We start from the raw sequence: 15,000 nt of genomic DNA, 5'->3' as shown, positions 1-15,000 counted from the left end.
AAAATAAAGAAAGTAAAAACAAATATTACGTACAATTTTAGAACTGCATGCAAATTATTGTGGATAAAATCGATAACATAATTCACATTTTCAGGATTGCCATTCAAAACTGCATTAATTATCATCATCCTATATTGTTTGCGGATATTGGATTCATGAGTTATGGACATATTAAGATATCTGGAAATTGGCAAATTTAAAATCTGATGTTCAATACGCTTATTTATGTAATCCGATTCTTAAAACCAACTTCTCGATTAATTGTGGATTTTTAGTACATCCGAGTGCATTTAGCAAGAGCTCTTGTTCTGTATGTAGATCAGTGCGGAGGAATCGATTCCAAACTGTATGCCAATCATTATCATCACCTGCGCGAATGCCCGTACAATATACGAAACTCTTGAGATTTGCTGATACTCTGCGTATATGTATGAAATATATCATTATAAAGAGATGTGTTAATTAATCGATTATCTTTTTCAGAGAACGAAAGTGTACGAGAATGCCTATTATAATGCCGAAAAGATAAGATATAACAATTTAAAAGAACTGATATTCTGTGTTGTATAAGACGAATATATTATTATAAAAAATTGTGTTAATTAATTAATTATTTTCTCTTAAGAAGCAGCGTACTTTACAAGAATATCTACTGTAAAGTAGAAAAAATAAGATATAACAGTTTAAAAGGATTGCACTATTTCTATGTGTGCTCAAGTATTGGAATATTTAAATCTACTACTTGTTATAAAAAAAAAAACTGTGTTACTGTAAACAATGTAAACACACATACACACATATATTTTGAAACTCTCATAGTATAATTGGCCGTACCTTTTCTCCGACATAGAAATCCAAGAATCAAATAAAGTTTTTAATTTTTTTAGGCAGTGGATGTTGTTGACCAAGCACGCAGCCGATAAGATTAATTCGCGATGTATTTTTATTGTCGAACTGTCTGCGGGATTTTCGACAAAGCTTAGTAAATGGTATATAGATTTAAGTATGTGATTTGCATAGGCCTACAAATTATAACAAATTATTAAATTAAATTAAAATTTATTGTTGATTCATTGTTTAGAAAAATAATCGCTTACTTGAAAAAATTGTTGTACTCGCGGCGAGCTAGCGAGAATATGATTGAGAAAATTAAAGTTATTTATTGCAGCAACCCACGGTTCGTATTCGGTTTCATGAATAAGATACGTCGCAATATCAAATGGAATGGAATAATTCACATAACCGGCTCTAGCTAAATTAAAGGCGTCATCTAGAAGTGCAGCTCTATTTGCCACGTGTATTTTTTTAAAATTTTTTGATCTCAGATAATCGATAAGCATCTTCCAGTTTTTCTCATCATAATTGACTCTATAATACCCAATTTGCTGAACGTTGAAAATCACCCATGAATTTGGCTCGAAAGAACCAATTATCGCGCTCTTGACCTGTGGCTTCAACCATGCTACTATATTGATTCGATCAAATGTGGAATTCGATTCTTCAATTACAAAAGTTAACGGTATCCACCAACCAGATTTGTCTGTTTGCGTTATATGGCGACTCAGATAAAATCGTTCTTGCGAGGCGAAAAGAGCTTTCGTGGTGTAGTTCCGCGTAATGGTTACTAGGGGATACCCTGGCTGATTTGCCCAGGATTCTATGATATCTTTTATAAGCAAATGCTTAGACAGTTGTCCTGATTTGTCTGATGCAGTCTGTAAGTGTCGATACAAATCGGATGGAAGTGTTGCTTGATATGACCTAATAGAGTAAATGAATACCTTTGTAGAGTAGTATTAACGGACCGACAAAAGAAAAAAAATGAAAATTATCATTTTCAACAAATTAGATTTTGGCAATAATAATATACATTTATGATTTTGTATTAAATGAAAAATTATAGGTGGAATTTGGAAACATTCCACGCATGTAGACTTACATCTCGCGCAAATAACTCTGTAAACCTAACTGAAATGCTATATTTCCGATGATATAATTGGTCATACGAATTACGGATCCACCTGAAAATAAGATAACGTAATATTTATATTTATATTTTATACTAATTAATATCTACGCAAAATAAATGTTATATATTATTAAATATTTTTCTAATAAAAAGAAATGTACAATAAAATATAAAAAAAATATGCAAACTTTAAAAAATGAGTCTTTCACATTTCATTATTTAATTATAGAAAAAGAGAAAAAACAATTTTGCACATGTTAATTTGATTTTTTAGTATAACTAATTTAAAATATATTTTTCTGCGATTTCGCGCGTCATCGCTATTTTTACTAAAATTACGAGATGTAGAAAGATAATCAAAATGACGATTTATACGAAATTGATAACGTATGTGAATGAGAATTGAATGACGTGCGATATTAAAGATATGTATTAGAGATTAATTTTGCCAATAATCAATTTTCTGCATATATGATTTAAATATGTGACCAATGGTGAGAAAGAATTATCACATGATTAACAGATATCTTTATCTGTTTTTGCGAATTTGTTACATGTACAGCGATATGATCAACAGGTTGCGTAAGAAACAAATGACGCAGCACTTGTAACTAGAATCAAGTGATTGAATATACAGAATGTTTTCAAAATACAGTTCTCTGTTTCAACTCATATCACTGGGAATATAATTGTTCTTATTTATGGTTAGTCGTATTCTACAGTTTTCTGTTTCATAAATGTTTCATATAAAAATTATTCCAATATATTTTACAAGTGGAAATATTTTTAATGTAAACTCAGGATCTCAGAATTTACAGAAATAAAGAAATGTTCAATTATGTAGTTTATACAAGCCTTTTTTATAAGAAACAAAATCCAAAGTAGCCATAATGCTGCTACGGTTTCCGACCTCTCGACCGTTCAGTGTACGCCTATGATCATCGGAATCAGCGAGTAGCGCCGGTTGAAGACAATCTACCGTAAACATATTCATAATTCTCAGATCCGGTTCCGCTATGGATACACCAAAGTATTGGAAATACGTAGCAAAACCCTCTTTCAGCCAGACGACATCCCAGAATTTGGGTGTCACCAAATTTCCGAACCAGGTGTGAGCGTACTCGTGAGCCATCGTTGTTAATCCATTCAACACTATTCTTGTCGGCGTGATTCCGTTTTCGTGCAATACTATGGATTCCCGGTAAGTGACAAGGCCCCAATTCTCCATCGCGTTAAAATTGAAATCCGGTATTGCAAATTGATCGACCTTCTCGAGCGGGCTCTTCACCGATAACCACGTCTGCAGTGCCGAGAAGACTGTCTGGCCGCGATTCAAGGCCATCGATCCGCGAAACTTCATGGAGTCTCTCGTCCACATCTTGAAATTCTCCGAAATTCTTGATTGCTCCAGAACAAAGTTGTGCACTGTCCATCCTACCAAGTATGTGGAAATTCGCGGCGTGCGGCGAAATGTGGTCACATAGTAAGTATCATTTCTGTAAGTATCAACGAGATGAAACTGTATCTTTGTGTGTATGCTTTTATATGTGTATATATTTCTCTTTTAATATTTAATATAAATTAGAAAAATCATAACTTCATCACTAACTTTATTTGTATAGATTCCACTGGAGTATTACTCGTCGCATTTTGATATTTATGATGACCAATTCGGACTTGGAATTCCGCTTTTAAATGTGGCTCGTCCATACATGGAAATGCACGACGTGCATACGTGGGCGAAAACTGAGTTACGCCAATTCGTCTAAAGAATATATATTCAACAATATGTTTCGAATTAAATGTGCAATAATTGTTATAGAATTTGTTTTTATCACTGTAAACATAGATATCTCTGGAAATATAATCGTTCTTTTCATTGGTAGTAAATATATATAATATAAAGTATATAAAATATAAAGTATATATAAGATATACAAAATATAATATATAAAATATAAAAAAATATAATAAATAAATATACAATAACAATAAAATAGGAAAAATGTATGCGGAATCAAGTATGATAAATTATAAACATTCCTGAAGGCTCGCATTGTAATTAACTTGTATAACACACAGGATATGTATTGTATTAATAATTACATAAATATATGTATATAATTAATTGAATGTTAATGTGATTTATGTTTGATATTCAATATTTTTATAGATTTTTAATTGCGTAGATGTTGCTTCAATTACCGTACTTATAACGATTCTCTTAAATATACACACACATATATATATATATATATATATATATATATATATATATATATATATATATATATATATATATATATATATATATATATATATATATATATATATATATATATATATATATATATATATATATATATATATATATATATATATATATATATATATATATATATATATATATATATATATATATATATATATATATATATATATATATATATATATATATATAAGATTATATATAAGAGAGTTTTTAGAATTTAAATATTACCTAAGTTTTCCTTCAATTTCGTATAGACTTGCGTAAAAGCCGAAAACATCATTTGCGATGTATCCTTTAAAGGATAATTCTATCGTGTATTTTGCAGGTTTCAGTGTGCATTCGAGTTTAATCGTAAGCATCTGCGTTTCTTGATCGTAAACGTAATGCAAAATTGGAATCAATCGACCTGATTTATCTGATAAAAATGCATTTGATTGTACGATTAATGTATCTGTGTGCAGAACGATAAAGTCTGTTTTTTCCAGTACTTGCAAGGTGATTCGTACGTGACCATCGTAGTCCGCTTTACTGGGATTAGTGTAAATCGATAAATCATATAATACGGGAATGATTTCCTTGGGTAGTCGATATCGTGCGGAAATCTCGTTCAAATTTTTGTTTCCGTCTATATTGACATTATCATATGCGAGTACCAGATTTAAAGCGATGAGAATAATCAATAAAAACACAGCAAACAGAAAGCGATAAGAAATCATGACTATTTCTTAACTTAGATATATTCAGTCCAATTCTAAAAGTTGCTTTTCAAATGAATAAGAGCGGTGGTGTCTATTCGACTATCTTTCACCTTGCGTTATTAATACGTGTGTAAGATAATGAGATAACCGTTATATATACATAAAACCGACACGCACATACATACATTCATAGTCACATGTGCACACGCGAATTTAAAATACGAGTTTTACTCTTAACGAATATTAACATGAGATGATATTTTTGATCACTTATTGTAATCGGAATCAAATTTCACAAAAAATTTCAAGGAAAATTTAATTATACAACGCTCAACAATGTTTATACTGTATCGCTCGATGAAGACTATATGCTAGTCGCGTTTACTGCGTAGTTATTATATTATTTGCCAATAACGATTACGGATAAAGGTACATCGGCATCGACCTCGCGAGCATTTAACGAGATAATATTTGTCCATCAGGGCAATGGCGATAACAAGTTTCATCGAGAATATGATAGGATATATTGTACTTATATCTGCGCAGAAAATCACACATACTTGCTGTAATTTTTTTTTTAATAATTTGCAGCGATATTGAATAGTATTGACTTTGATAATTAATTAATTGACTGTCTTTGTACTATCAACTTTCTATTGATTCATAAGAGAACACGTTTATCTATATTAAATAGTTATCTCTATATATATTTGCATATAAGCTGTACGCAAAATGTCTAAGATATGATTCAGATTAACAAGTAAAAAATGATAAATTCCTGTTTGTTGTTAAGCAAAATACTCGCGATTAAAAGACTAAAAGATCTAATCAATATCTTTTTTTGTTATTGTCTCAAATCCATTTTTTCTCTACATTCGATTTGTTGCATTGTCCATTTAGATCGGCGAATAGCACTTGCAACATTCCTTGTTCGGTCGAGATGGTGGCTGTTAGTTGGTGACAGTGTTGAGGTTTTAGGCACAACTTGCTGAGATTTGCATGTAATTGCCGTAGGCTACATGTCTTGCCTTTAGGCTGCGTTAAGGTTTACTTACGTTCTATACACCTTGATATTGGAAGCCTAAGCGATATACCAAGCTTGTATGGTCCTACGTTAAATCCTAGCTTATCTACAGAAATAATATATAAAGAAAAATACGGACACTAATTCTGTAGATAAAATCAATGATTGCGGAGATAAAAATTAATATTGCGTTTTTCATATCAAATGAACAATACAAATGTAAAAATCTCTCTTATATTAAAAACTGTTTTAAAGCAATATAATGCCTAAATATAAATTTGAGATTATGTGGCTGGATATATGCAAACGTGTAATAATTATTACTATTAAAAAAATTTTTATTTGGTATCTTAAAACTAATTTACGAAATTTTGTATCTAGAAAAAAAATATAATAAATTATAAATTGTTTAAAAGTTTGCGATACAATTTTTGCAAAAAATTTTATTTAATTTTACTTAAATTTATATATATTTAGATACATCTTTATTCTCTCGATAATGTATGTACCGTTTGTTTCAACGATCTTTGACCATCATTCGGGCAGCTTAAAAAATCTCGTTTTTCCACAAAATTTATTTATTTTTTAGTGAAAATTTGTTCCAAGTGTGTTTTGAAAATCTTCTTAGGGTATTAAAATTTTTACCATCAAAAAAATTCTGTAGAGACTGTAATAAATGATAATTAAATGATATTAAGTCTAATGAATACAACGAATGGAAAACATCCCGGTCAAATTTCGCTATGTCTGTCAAAAAATGTGAAATCTAGCGTTATCTTGGTGAAAGATAATGCAAATTGTTGTTTTATTATATTATACATTAATTAGTAAAAATTTGTTATTTTACTGTGTATTTTTTAATATTTTAATTTCCAGAAGTGTTAAAAAAATTATTGTAGGGTGTACCAATTTTTTAATTAATAAATACAAAATAAAACATTTAATCATGAATAATAGGCGTATATTATAGGGAAACGCATGAATGGGAAGCTATATGTATAATAGAAAGGCTGACACAACGAACGACTTGAAGGAAGTTACAGTCATGATTGGCCTGCATAATGAAGAAGCTCAAACGCCATTATACTCGATGGCAAGCTTAAAGTTTCAGCACCTATCGGTTAGATACCTCGTGACAATCCTGAAACGTTGCCCTGTTGAGAAGCAATCCCTAGGAAAGTTTGTTTGGTTTATCCTAGCCTTGGTATGGATAAAATGACGGGCTGCGTATGTGTTAGCATGATTTTCTCCTGTCGTGTCTCTCGATAGTTAAGAGAGACTTTAAAATTGCATCGATAATGCATAAATGCACCCCGTCATCTTGTAGTACGTGCATATATACGCCACTGTTTTAATTTAGTAGAGTAAAAAATATTGTGTGTTCTGCAATGTTTAAAAATTTATTTTAAATGTAATTATGTATTAGAATCTGAGCAATGTAATTATATATATATATATGTATAATGTTTGTTGCACAAAAGAAACTTGTAAAATCGATAAACATACTTTAAAAATTTAGAATTAACTCAATTTCAAAATAATGTTCGCTAATCTTACTGATAAATTGAATTATCAATTGATAATAAATTTCACCGTTTTTATCAAATGTCTCATGAAGTAAAATTGCGTATAAATATCGACAGAATGCCATCAGTTTAAAGAGGCAAGCATTCCGCGAATCGTTAATTATGTATATTGCAAATTCAATAATAGCTATTACTTAAATATCTCTATACTTTGGTTTTTTACTTAATATTACTGTGGATTAAATCTTTACAATTGCGGTTTTACATTGCATAATATTGCATTTCACATTTTCATTTTATGGTACATGAAACAACTATTTTCGCACAAATAATTAGATTAACAATAGATTGAGTTTCTTTAAAATCGAAAAATAAATAATAATATTTCCTCTGTAACTTGCTTTTGCCTCTGTTCCATACGATATACGCGCATGTTATTCACGCATCAGAGAAATGCAAATATGTATCATGTAAATCAAATTACGTTTGCTGGATCGTTTTCAACTTTTAATTCAAAATTGCGCTACGACGCAATAGTAACAATTGCACCTGGTTACATGGATACATGGTAACAATTCATTTGTTTAAAAATCTGCCGATCACTCGAAATGAGATCTGTGAATTTGCATTTTATCAATATGTGTGTGCGTGCGTGCGTGCGTGTGTGTGTATTCTTATGTAATAATATTCAATAATGTCTGTGTGAAAAGTAATAAATGGTAGCAGCAATTAATATGCAATAATATACAATATGAACAAATCAGTAACTGCTATGAAAAATGAGAAACAAAAAATCAAGTTTTTCGATTTATTCCGGCAATTCTACCATGATTTTTTTCATAATTCTTTTTTCGGAACTCAAGAGCAATGTTAGTGTTCTCAAATTGATCGCCTCGAGGATTAATCTGAGCATCAATGAGAAAATTAATGCCAAAAAACGTTATTGTGATGCTATAAAATTAAAAATTTTCTTAAAATTCACAGCGCACTTTCGTCTCGTACAGAATCGATATCTGATTCTGTAAAAATCAACAAAATTCCTCTAAAGCTTTTTCTGGAAGTTGCCATACATTCCAGCCATTTATTATGATTTATATAATGCACGGCAAACTAATTTCTCATAAATATTAATCATTATTTTTCTTTTTAGTAATTTAACAAAAAGAGATTATTTGTTTTTCCAATATATTAATAAAGCAAGCTAAAATTATAATATTAAAAGTGCTTGTTTCTCGAAACTTTACTTATAGCTTTGAAACTTTACTTACCTACCTATCGTAGCTTAAGCTTACACAAAATTGTTTATTAAAAATAATCCGGTCCAGAAAAAATGTATTGTTGCAGTTAAATCCATATCTAGATTAATTTTATAAAACCCATTTTATAAAAATTACTACTTCAATGTTAAGCATCTATTCCGCGAATCAAGATTTTTATGCACACAACAGGTAGCTGCAATTAACAATAAGTTTGTTGGTGAACAAAATTTTTAAAATTTTGATCGTATGTGTGCTGTAGAAAATATGTATAGAGTTTTCTTAAAATGCCTTTTTAGTTGCACAAATTTCATTCAGCATTTTAAGTGCTCCGATCAGCCTCGTGAAATTTTCGCCGAATTCAAAATATCTCATAAAATGATCAATTAATCAACATTAACTTTCGATTCAGGCGGTTGCTTGCCAAGCTTTCTCTAGAGTTTTTTTGGAGACGAAATTGAATCAAAAGATTTGCAGATCGTAGGTAGAGACGACGGTCGAGAGGTGATCGCTGTGCTAGGACGAAGAGGAAGCGGTGAAATAAAAAGTCGAGCATTTAGCCGGGACCGAGGCCTAATTTAGTCACGCCAACGAAGGCGAGTTTTGCTCCGGGGGCCTTTGCAAATTGCCGCCTATACCGCCTGCTTGCTTGTCCCGGTAACATCGATGACGGAAGCATGGTAATTCGATTATAAAGCTGTTTGAAAGCTTCGTCCTATCTCTTCTCTAGATGTACCGTTGCTCGCGTTCTGCATTCGCAACGTGCATATGCAATTATGTAAACATAATGTGCGTATGTGAAGCGTGTAAATCGGTTGATATCTTAAGATTGTCTACTGACCCGATATTTTAATTTATTAGTTACGCGAATTAACATTGTCAAAAACATTTGCCATGTTTTGAGAAGAACATTTATGAAATTTGCGTAATATAGTGATGTGTCGATTGTGATAAATGCAATGGTTTCTCTTATCGATAAATCGTGGAAAACAATATGTTCGCCTCAGACTATTTTGATTATTACGTTAAAGTTTTATATCAATTAAAACAAATTTAGTTGATCAATTACATTCGCGACGTTTGGCGTATAAAAATCAACTCAAGAAATCTTGCAAATTTATTAATAAAGAATTTATAAATAAACAATTAAATCAGATTTGATAATGTTATTAATATTTTATTTATAATGTAGAGTGTGTGTGGAAAAGAAAATTTACCGTTCGGGACTGTTGAGTGCACGTTTACTCAATATCGTATTATGGTTCCTCGAGCGCTTGACTTTTTTTATTGTACTAATCAAATTGTTTGTATAGTGTACGGTTTGTTATAAAAGGTATTTTCAATTTTGAACGTCATTGGAAAACTATTAGATTTCTTTTATAACATAAAAAAAATAAAAAAATTGTTTACATTTTATTTTGCTTATTTCGACTATCTTATTTTGATATCTCCCTCTTTCCTATATATTATATTGTAATATAATGCATAATTGTAAATCCTATTATTAATATTTTATTATTATTTAATATTGCTTGTTTTTACGTATTGCAGTTTTAATTCTTTATAAAGGTTTACATATTTTTATTTCTAAACTTTGAATTAAACGCTAAAACAGTTGATAAATTATGTATTTTCTCTGAATTGATTTTTTATATGTTATTTGTGTTATTTGTTCTCGAAAAGTTGTTTACTAAAAATATTACAAGAAAGTAGAGAGAATCGAGTTGACCTAAAACTACAGCTTTCAATACCGTATATGATCATATTTGATTTCTTTGAAAAAGATGCATTTGTATCGAGATGGATATACTCTTGTAAAATCTAATTTACTTTGGAAAGCATGATATTTATAGAAATATATATGTTATCGCTGCTAAATTAAATTATAACATATTTGTCGCACGTCTCAAAAATTTTCTTAGAATTGTATTAGCGCATTTAACTTAACATATATAAATATATATATATATAATATTTTTTCGTAATAAGTGTTGCTATCTATGGCTAACTTATGTTATTAGTTGTAGATTGGCGCCATTATTATTTTAAAACAAATCGTGCCCCTGTGCACACGATATTTCTTTTTTAATAGAAGTTTGAAGTTTTTAGCCCCAAAAAAGATCAATATCAAGGCAAGAATCGAGTCGTCGTGCAATTTTTCTATATAGAGCATCTGTTTCGATAAGTGCAGCATTGTATTCTGTACATATTAGAGAGTATATCATATTAGTTTTGATCGGCACTTTGTATGCCGGAATATACAACCGCCTATTTGTTACTTTCCTTGTGTTGGGGGCAAAACCGGGTACTTACACATCTCATGTAATGAAAAGAGGAAGAACTGTTATCCTGACTTTGTCTCCCTAAAAAAGCAGTTGGAAACGAAAACTAACATTCAGAAAAATAAACCACTAAAAAAAAGCTTTTTAAGACTCTTAAAGTTAGAAAGTTAAATAAGGAAGTCCTGCAGCAATGTCGAACAAGAAGATATCTTTATTTGTGATTTTTGTCAATAGAATACATCTTTATAATATATTTTGATTAAAATAAATCTAGATTTTGTAATTACACGATGTTTTGCATATTTTCAAATAGATACCCGGTTTTACCCTACCGGTAGGACAAAACCGGGTACTTTGACTTCTCCACAAAATCTTGTTAGTCTTGGTAACCAAAAATTTTTTTTCAGCGACTAGCCTTATTTTCTCATAGTTTAAGGTTCACTAAAGACTACTAACGGTCGGCAAAATGTTTTTTACTCTCAGATCTTTTGTAGGAAGACAAATCTAAAAAAGTATCCGGTTTTACCCTACTTTCTCCTATATATAAAGATGAATAAAGAAAGGGTCAATAACAACTTCTTTTTCGTGTACAATAATCTCATTTAGATTTAAATTAAAAAAACGTATTTCGTCATGTACTCTTCTGCGTTATTTACACATTTTACTTATAAAAATAATATGGTCGGTTTAATTGAACGCTAAGTTTCAATGTTGATTTTAGCGAGTGATGATTTTCGAGAAAGTCACGTCAAGAATATTGCCGGTGTTGTAAGCAGAATTAAGCACGACTTCCGTGTATCTTTATCAGTGTCCAGAAATGCGGCAGGAGGAAGAACGTTCTTTAGATGACCAGGGTGGTCTTTGTGTCTGTACGGGTAAATATTAGCGGAGGATGATGAGAGCACTCCCGTTCGTTCTTTCTTCCATTCTCCTTCTTCTTTTCAATGACGCGTCGCAAACCCGCCCTCTTCGTCGCACCGGCGGGTTCATTCATTCCGTCGCGATGTCATTCTGAAAACTGGAGGCTTTTACCTGTCCTCTCCAAACCGACGGATCTCACCGAAAATTCACTCTAATATTGCCTCTATTCAAGTATGCATTCACGGCGGCGCCTTCTCTTCCGCGTCATAGAAAACTGCGTACTCAGTATGAGAATCGAATCTAATGCTGTTTCAATGTAAGTTTTTGTCGATAATTGAGTACTTTTGACTTTATAAACTATGCTGATAACGATGTATTAGCGAGAACGAAGAAACTTAAGTCATTTCACAAACTGAATTTTTATAGGCATCTAATTTTTGTCTGCAATTTTGTTTGTAAATTTTTTATTTATACTGATTTTTTGTTATGTGTAATTATTTTCCCGAAATATTTTTATGTGTAGAAATATCTCCTTTCTATCGGCAAAAGCTCTGTGACATTAATAGCATTAAGGTTGTCTTTACCACGTGTGCAGTTTTGCTCAATAAAGTGCATGATACATGCCTAGCCTGTCTCCACGGGCACACCTGTTTCATGAATAGCGTTCAGCATTGATGAAGATCGTGCGATTGAGTACTGTAGTCCAAAATTAACCCTCGATGCATGGAAAGTACAGAATACAGTGTAGTGACGTCACAAACGACGTAGAATCTGGTTTTGTCGTGTGTGGTTCCTCATTCCAGATAGATCGAATCACATCCTCACCTTAATGCGCATACTAACACATTATTGTTGCCACACATACAGTCATTGCCATTCAAGGACAACTCAGTTTGACCATAATGAATGTTTCGATAGACAGAATAATTTTTCGCGAGAAGATATATGCACCAATTAAATGCATTTATTACATATGTGAAGATATTTATTATTAGTATATTTTTTGATGTAAAATATTTATATATATATTTATATATTAATGTGATAATTACAAAATTATTTATTTCTCCTTTTGAATATTTTTTATTCAATTATATCTTTCTTTAGATATTAATCGTATTTCGGAAAAATCCGTGAAAGATTATAAAATCCTAAATATCATATATATGTATACATATAATTCCGTTAAACGTTATATAGATAAACTCCAAGCGACTCTGCTTAGATAACAAAGGCACAAATTTGGCAGCAGTGTCTTGGTTTGCATTTGATCTCAATTAGTCTTTTGATGTTCATGACATCGCGATATTCCACTCATTACTTCGTGTAATGGGGTTAATTTTGGGACTAAGGTCTGTCGCACATTTACGTCAAAGCGAAGGAAAGGACACGCTAACAGAAGCTTTGTGTGCAGTGACTGCTGTCAGGTACGATTGCTGCGACTGCACTGGATACGTGAAACGCATTTTCTAAAGTAGTCTATTAGCTAGATCGATAGACAAATCAATCCAACGAAATTTTTGGGTTTAGAAAATACATGCTTTGTGCATACCAATAGTATAAGCAATAGTTAATAAAAATTATAATACAACGGCAATTGTTTAAACATGTAAAATATTATCATTTTGATTTTATTACTTTAACAGATTATTATAAAATTGTCCATCTATTGTTATTTCTCCGTTTAACGCAAATATTATGTAATAATTATTATTTGTAATAATGTACAATTACATTAAAATGTATCAATAGTACGAGTACACACGAACGTTCATCGGACATTGTTGCATTTAGGCAAGGATAAATTTTTATTGATCTATTTTAATGATAGTTTCAGAGACTTATCTAATCGCTAGTTCACTCTCGCTGTTCTTCCGCTCTGTATTCACGAAGTTGGTTGGTTGCCGTTCATCTGTAACAGAAGTTCCGTAGCACAAACTTGCCTTTGACAAACTATGAAGTGTCAACGGATTAGCGAGCAGCCGATACGCCGCATAATTCAAAGGAGAAGACGCAACTGCGAGGAATATAAGTTTGCGCGGCAAACATGTGAGGCTATTTGTGGTTATCACACCCGCTTTTTATTAAAAAAAACTTGTGTTATATAACTTGATAATGGTTCTTCAACGAAACTTACAAGTCGCTGTTGCAAACAGTTGCCTCATTTTCACAATTTTGTACTACAATGATATTCTTGTGTAGAAAACTTCGTCTACATCCCGCTTGCAACAAAGTTATTATTAGCAATGAAAGACATGTGCGGTCTCAAGTTTGAAAAAAGCTTGTCCCGAAGATATAAATATATTATAAAGTTAATCGTGTTCTCTTCTTATATAGATAGATATAATATCTTTTGTTTCTTAAAATGTCTTTCTATTTATTTCGAATCATTACTTGATATCTAAATAAAACAGAAGACATTTTAAAACACACGTGCATACAAGATATCACAGTATCCAGAATAGAAATGTTTCGTAGCAAATAATTAATGTAATCAATATGTCTTCTTGTCTCGCATATAACCACAAACTTTGATCAAACCTTGGATACCAAATCGGTTTACAAACGGTTTTAATTGCATGTGTCATTGATTACTTTTACACGTTACATTTTTTTCAATTGATTATATGTTAGTTATTATCTTTAGAAGAAAAGAGAGATAATTGAATATAATCGAACTTTGCATTATAGTAGGAAACTAATTTGCACAATTCAGTGTTTGAGATAGAACATACCTGGATAATTAAAAATTGATGTTAATAATCCTGTATAATCGCGAAGATTAATATATCATCTATAAAAAGATTATATTTTAAAGATAATATTATATAAATTTGATGCGATGTAGGATCCATTGCATCTCTTTTTCGTAACAATTAGCATATAAATACGTATTCTGCAGTACATTTGCCAATTAAATTCATCATAATTATAACAGATTTCGAATCTTTTATTCGCGATCTATCGCGCAAATCAGTCGCAATCGAGCAGCTCCCCGTTAATCGGGGTACTTTAGCAGCGCCGCGAATCGCCGATGATTATGATGATAGGAAAGTAGGTGAATTGATAATGATTCCATGAGAAACGATTCATCCCCCTGCACGAAGAGCGT

General features: G+C 31.1%; 1 protein-coding gene across 1 annotated transcript in view; it reads right to left on the bottom strand.

Moving 5' to 3' along the window:
• The window catches only part of LOC115237793 (aminopeptidase N-like), a 6,229-nt gene extending 933 nt beyond the window's left edge, over positions 1 to 5,296 (bottom strand). The window contains exons 1-8 of the mRNA XM_029811068.1: positions 4,470 to 5,296; positions 3,579 to 3,734; positions 2,825 to 3,465; positions 1,940 to 2,021; positions 1,098 to 1,761; positions 835 to 1,022; positions 251 to 418; positions 34 to 180 (exon numbers count right to left, since the gene is read on the bottom strand). Of these exons, the coding sequence (XP_029666928.1) occupies positions 34 to 180; positions 251 to 418; positions 835 to 1,022; positions 1,098 to 1,761; positions 1,940 to 2,021; positions 2,825 to 3,465; positions 3,579 to 3,734; positions 4,470 to 4,957 (2,534 nt within the window). The 5' untranslated portion in view covers positions 4,958 to 5,296. The remainder of the gene's footprint in view (positions 1 to 33; positions 181 to 250; positions 419 to 834; positions 1,023 to 1,097; positions 1,762 to 1,939; positions 2,022 to 2,824; positions 3,466 to 3,578; positions 3,735 to 4,469) is intronic.
• Positions 5,297 to 15,000: the final 9,704 nt, after the last annotated feature.

This window comes from Formica exsecta, unplaced genomic scaffold (assembly GCF_003651465.1).
Source record: "Formica exsecta isolate Colony F162 unplaced genomic scaffold, ASM365146v1 scaffold31, whole genome shotgun sequence".
Taxonomy (NCBI): domain Eukaryota; kingdom Metazoa; phylum Arthropoda; class Insecta; order Hymenoptera; family Formicidae; genus Formica; species Formica exsecta.
This window is presented reverse-complemented; position numbering and strand designations above follow the sequence as displayed.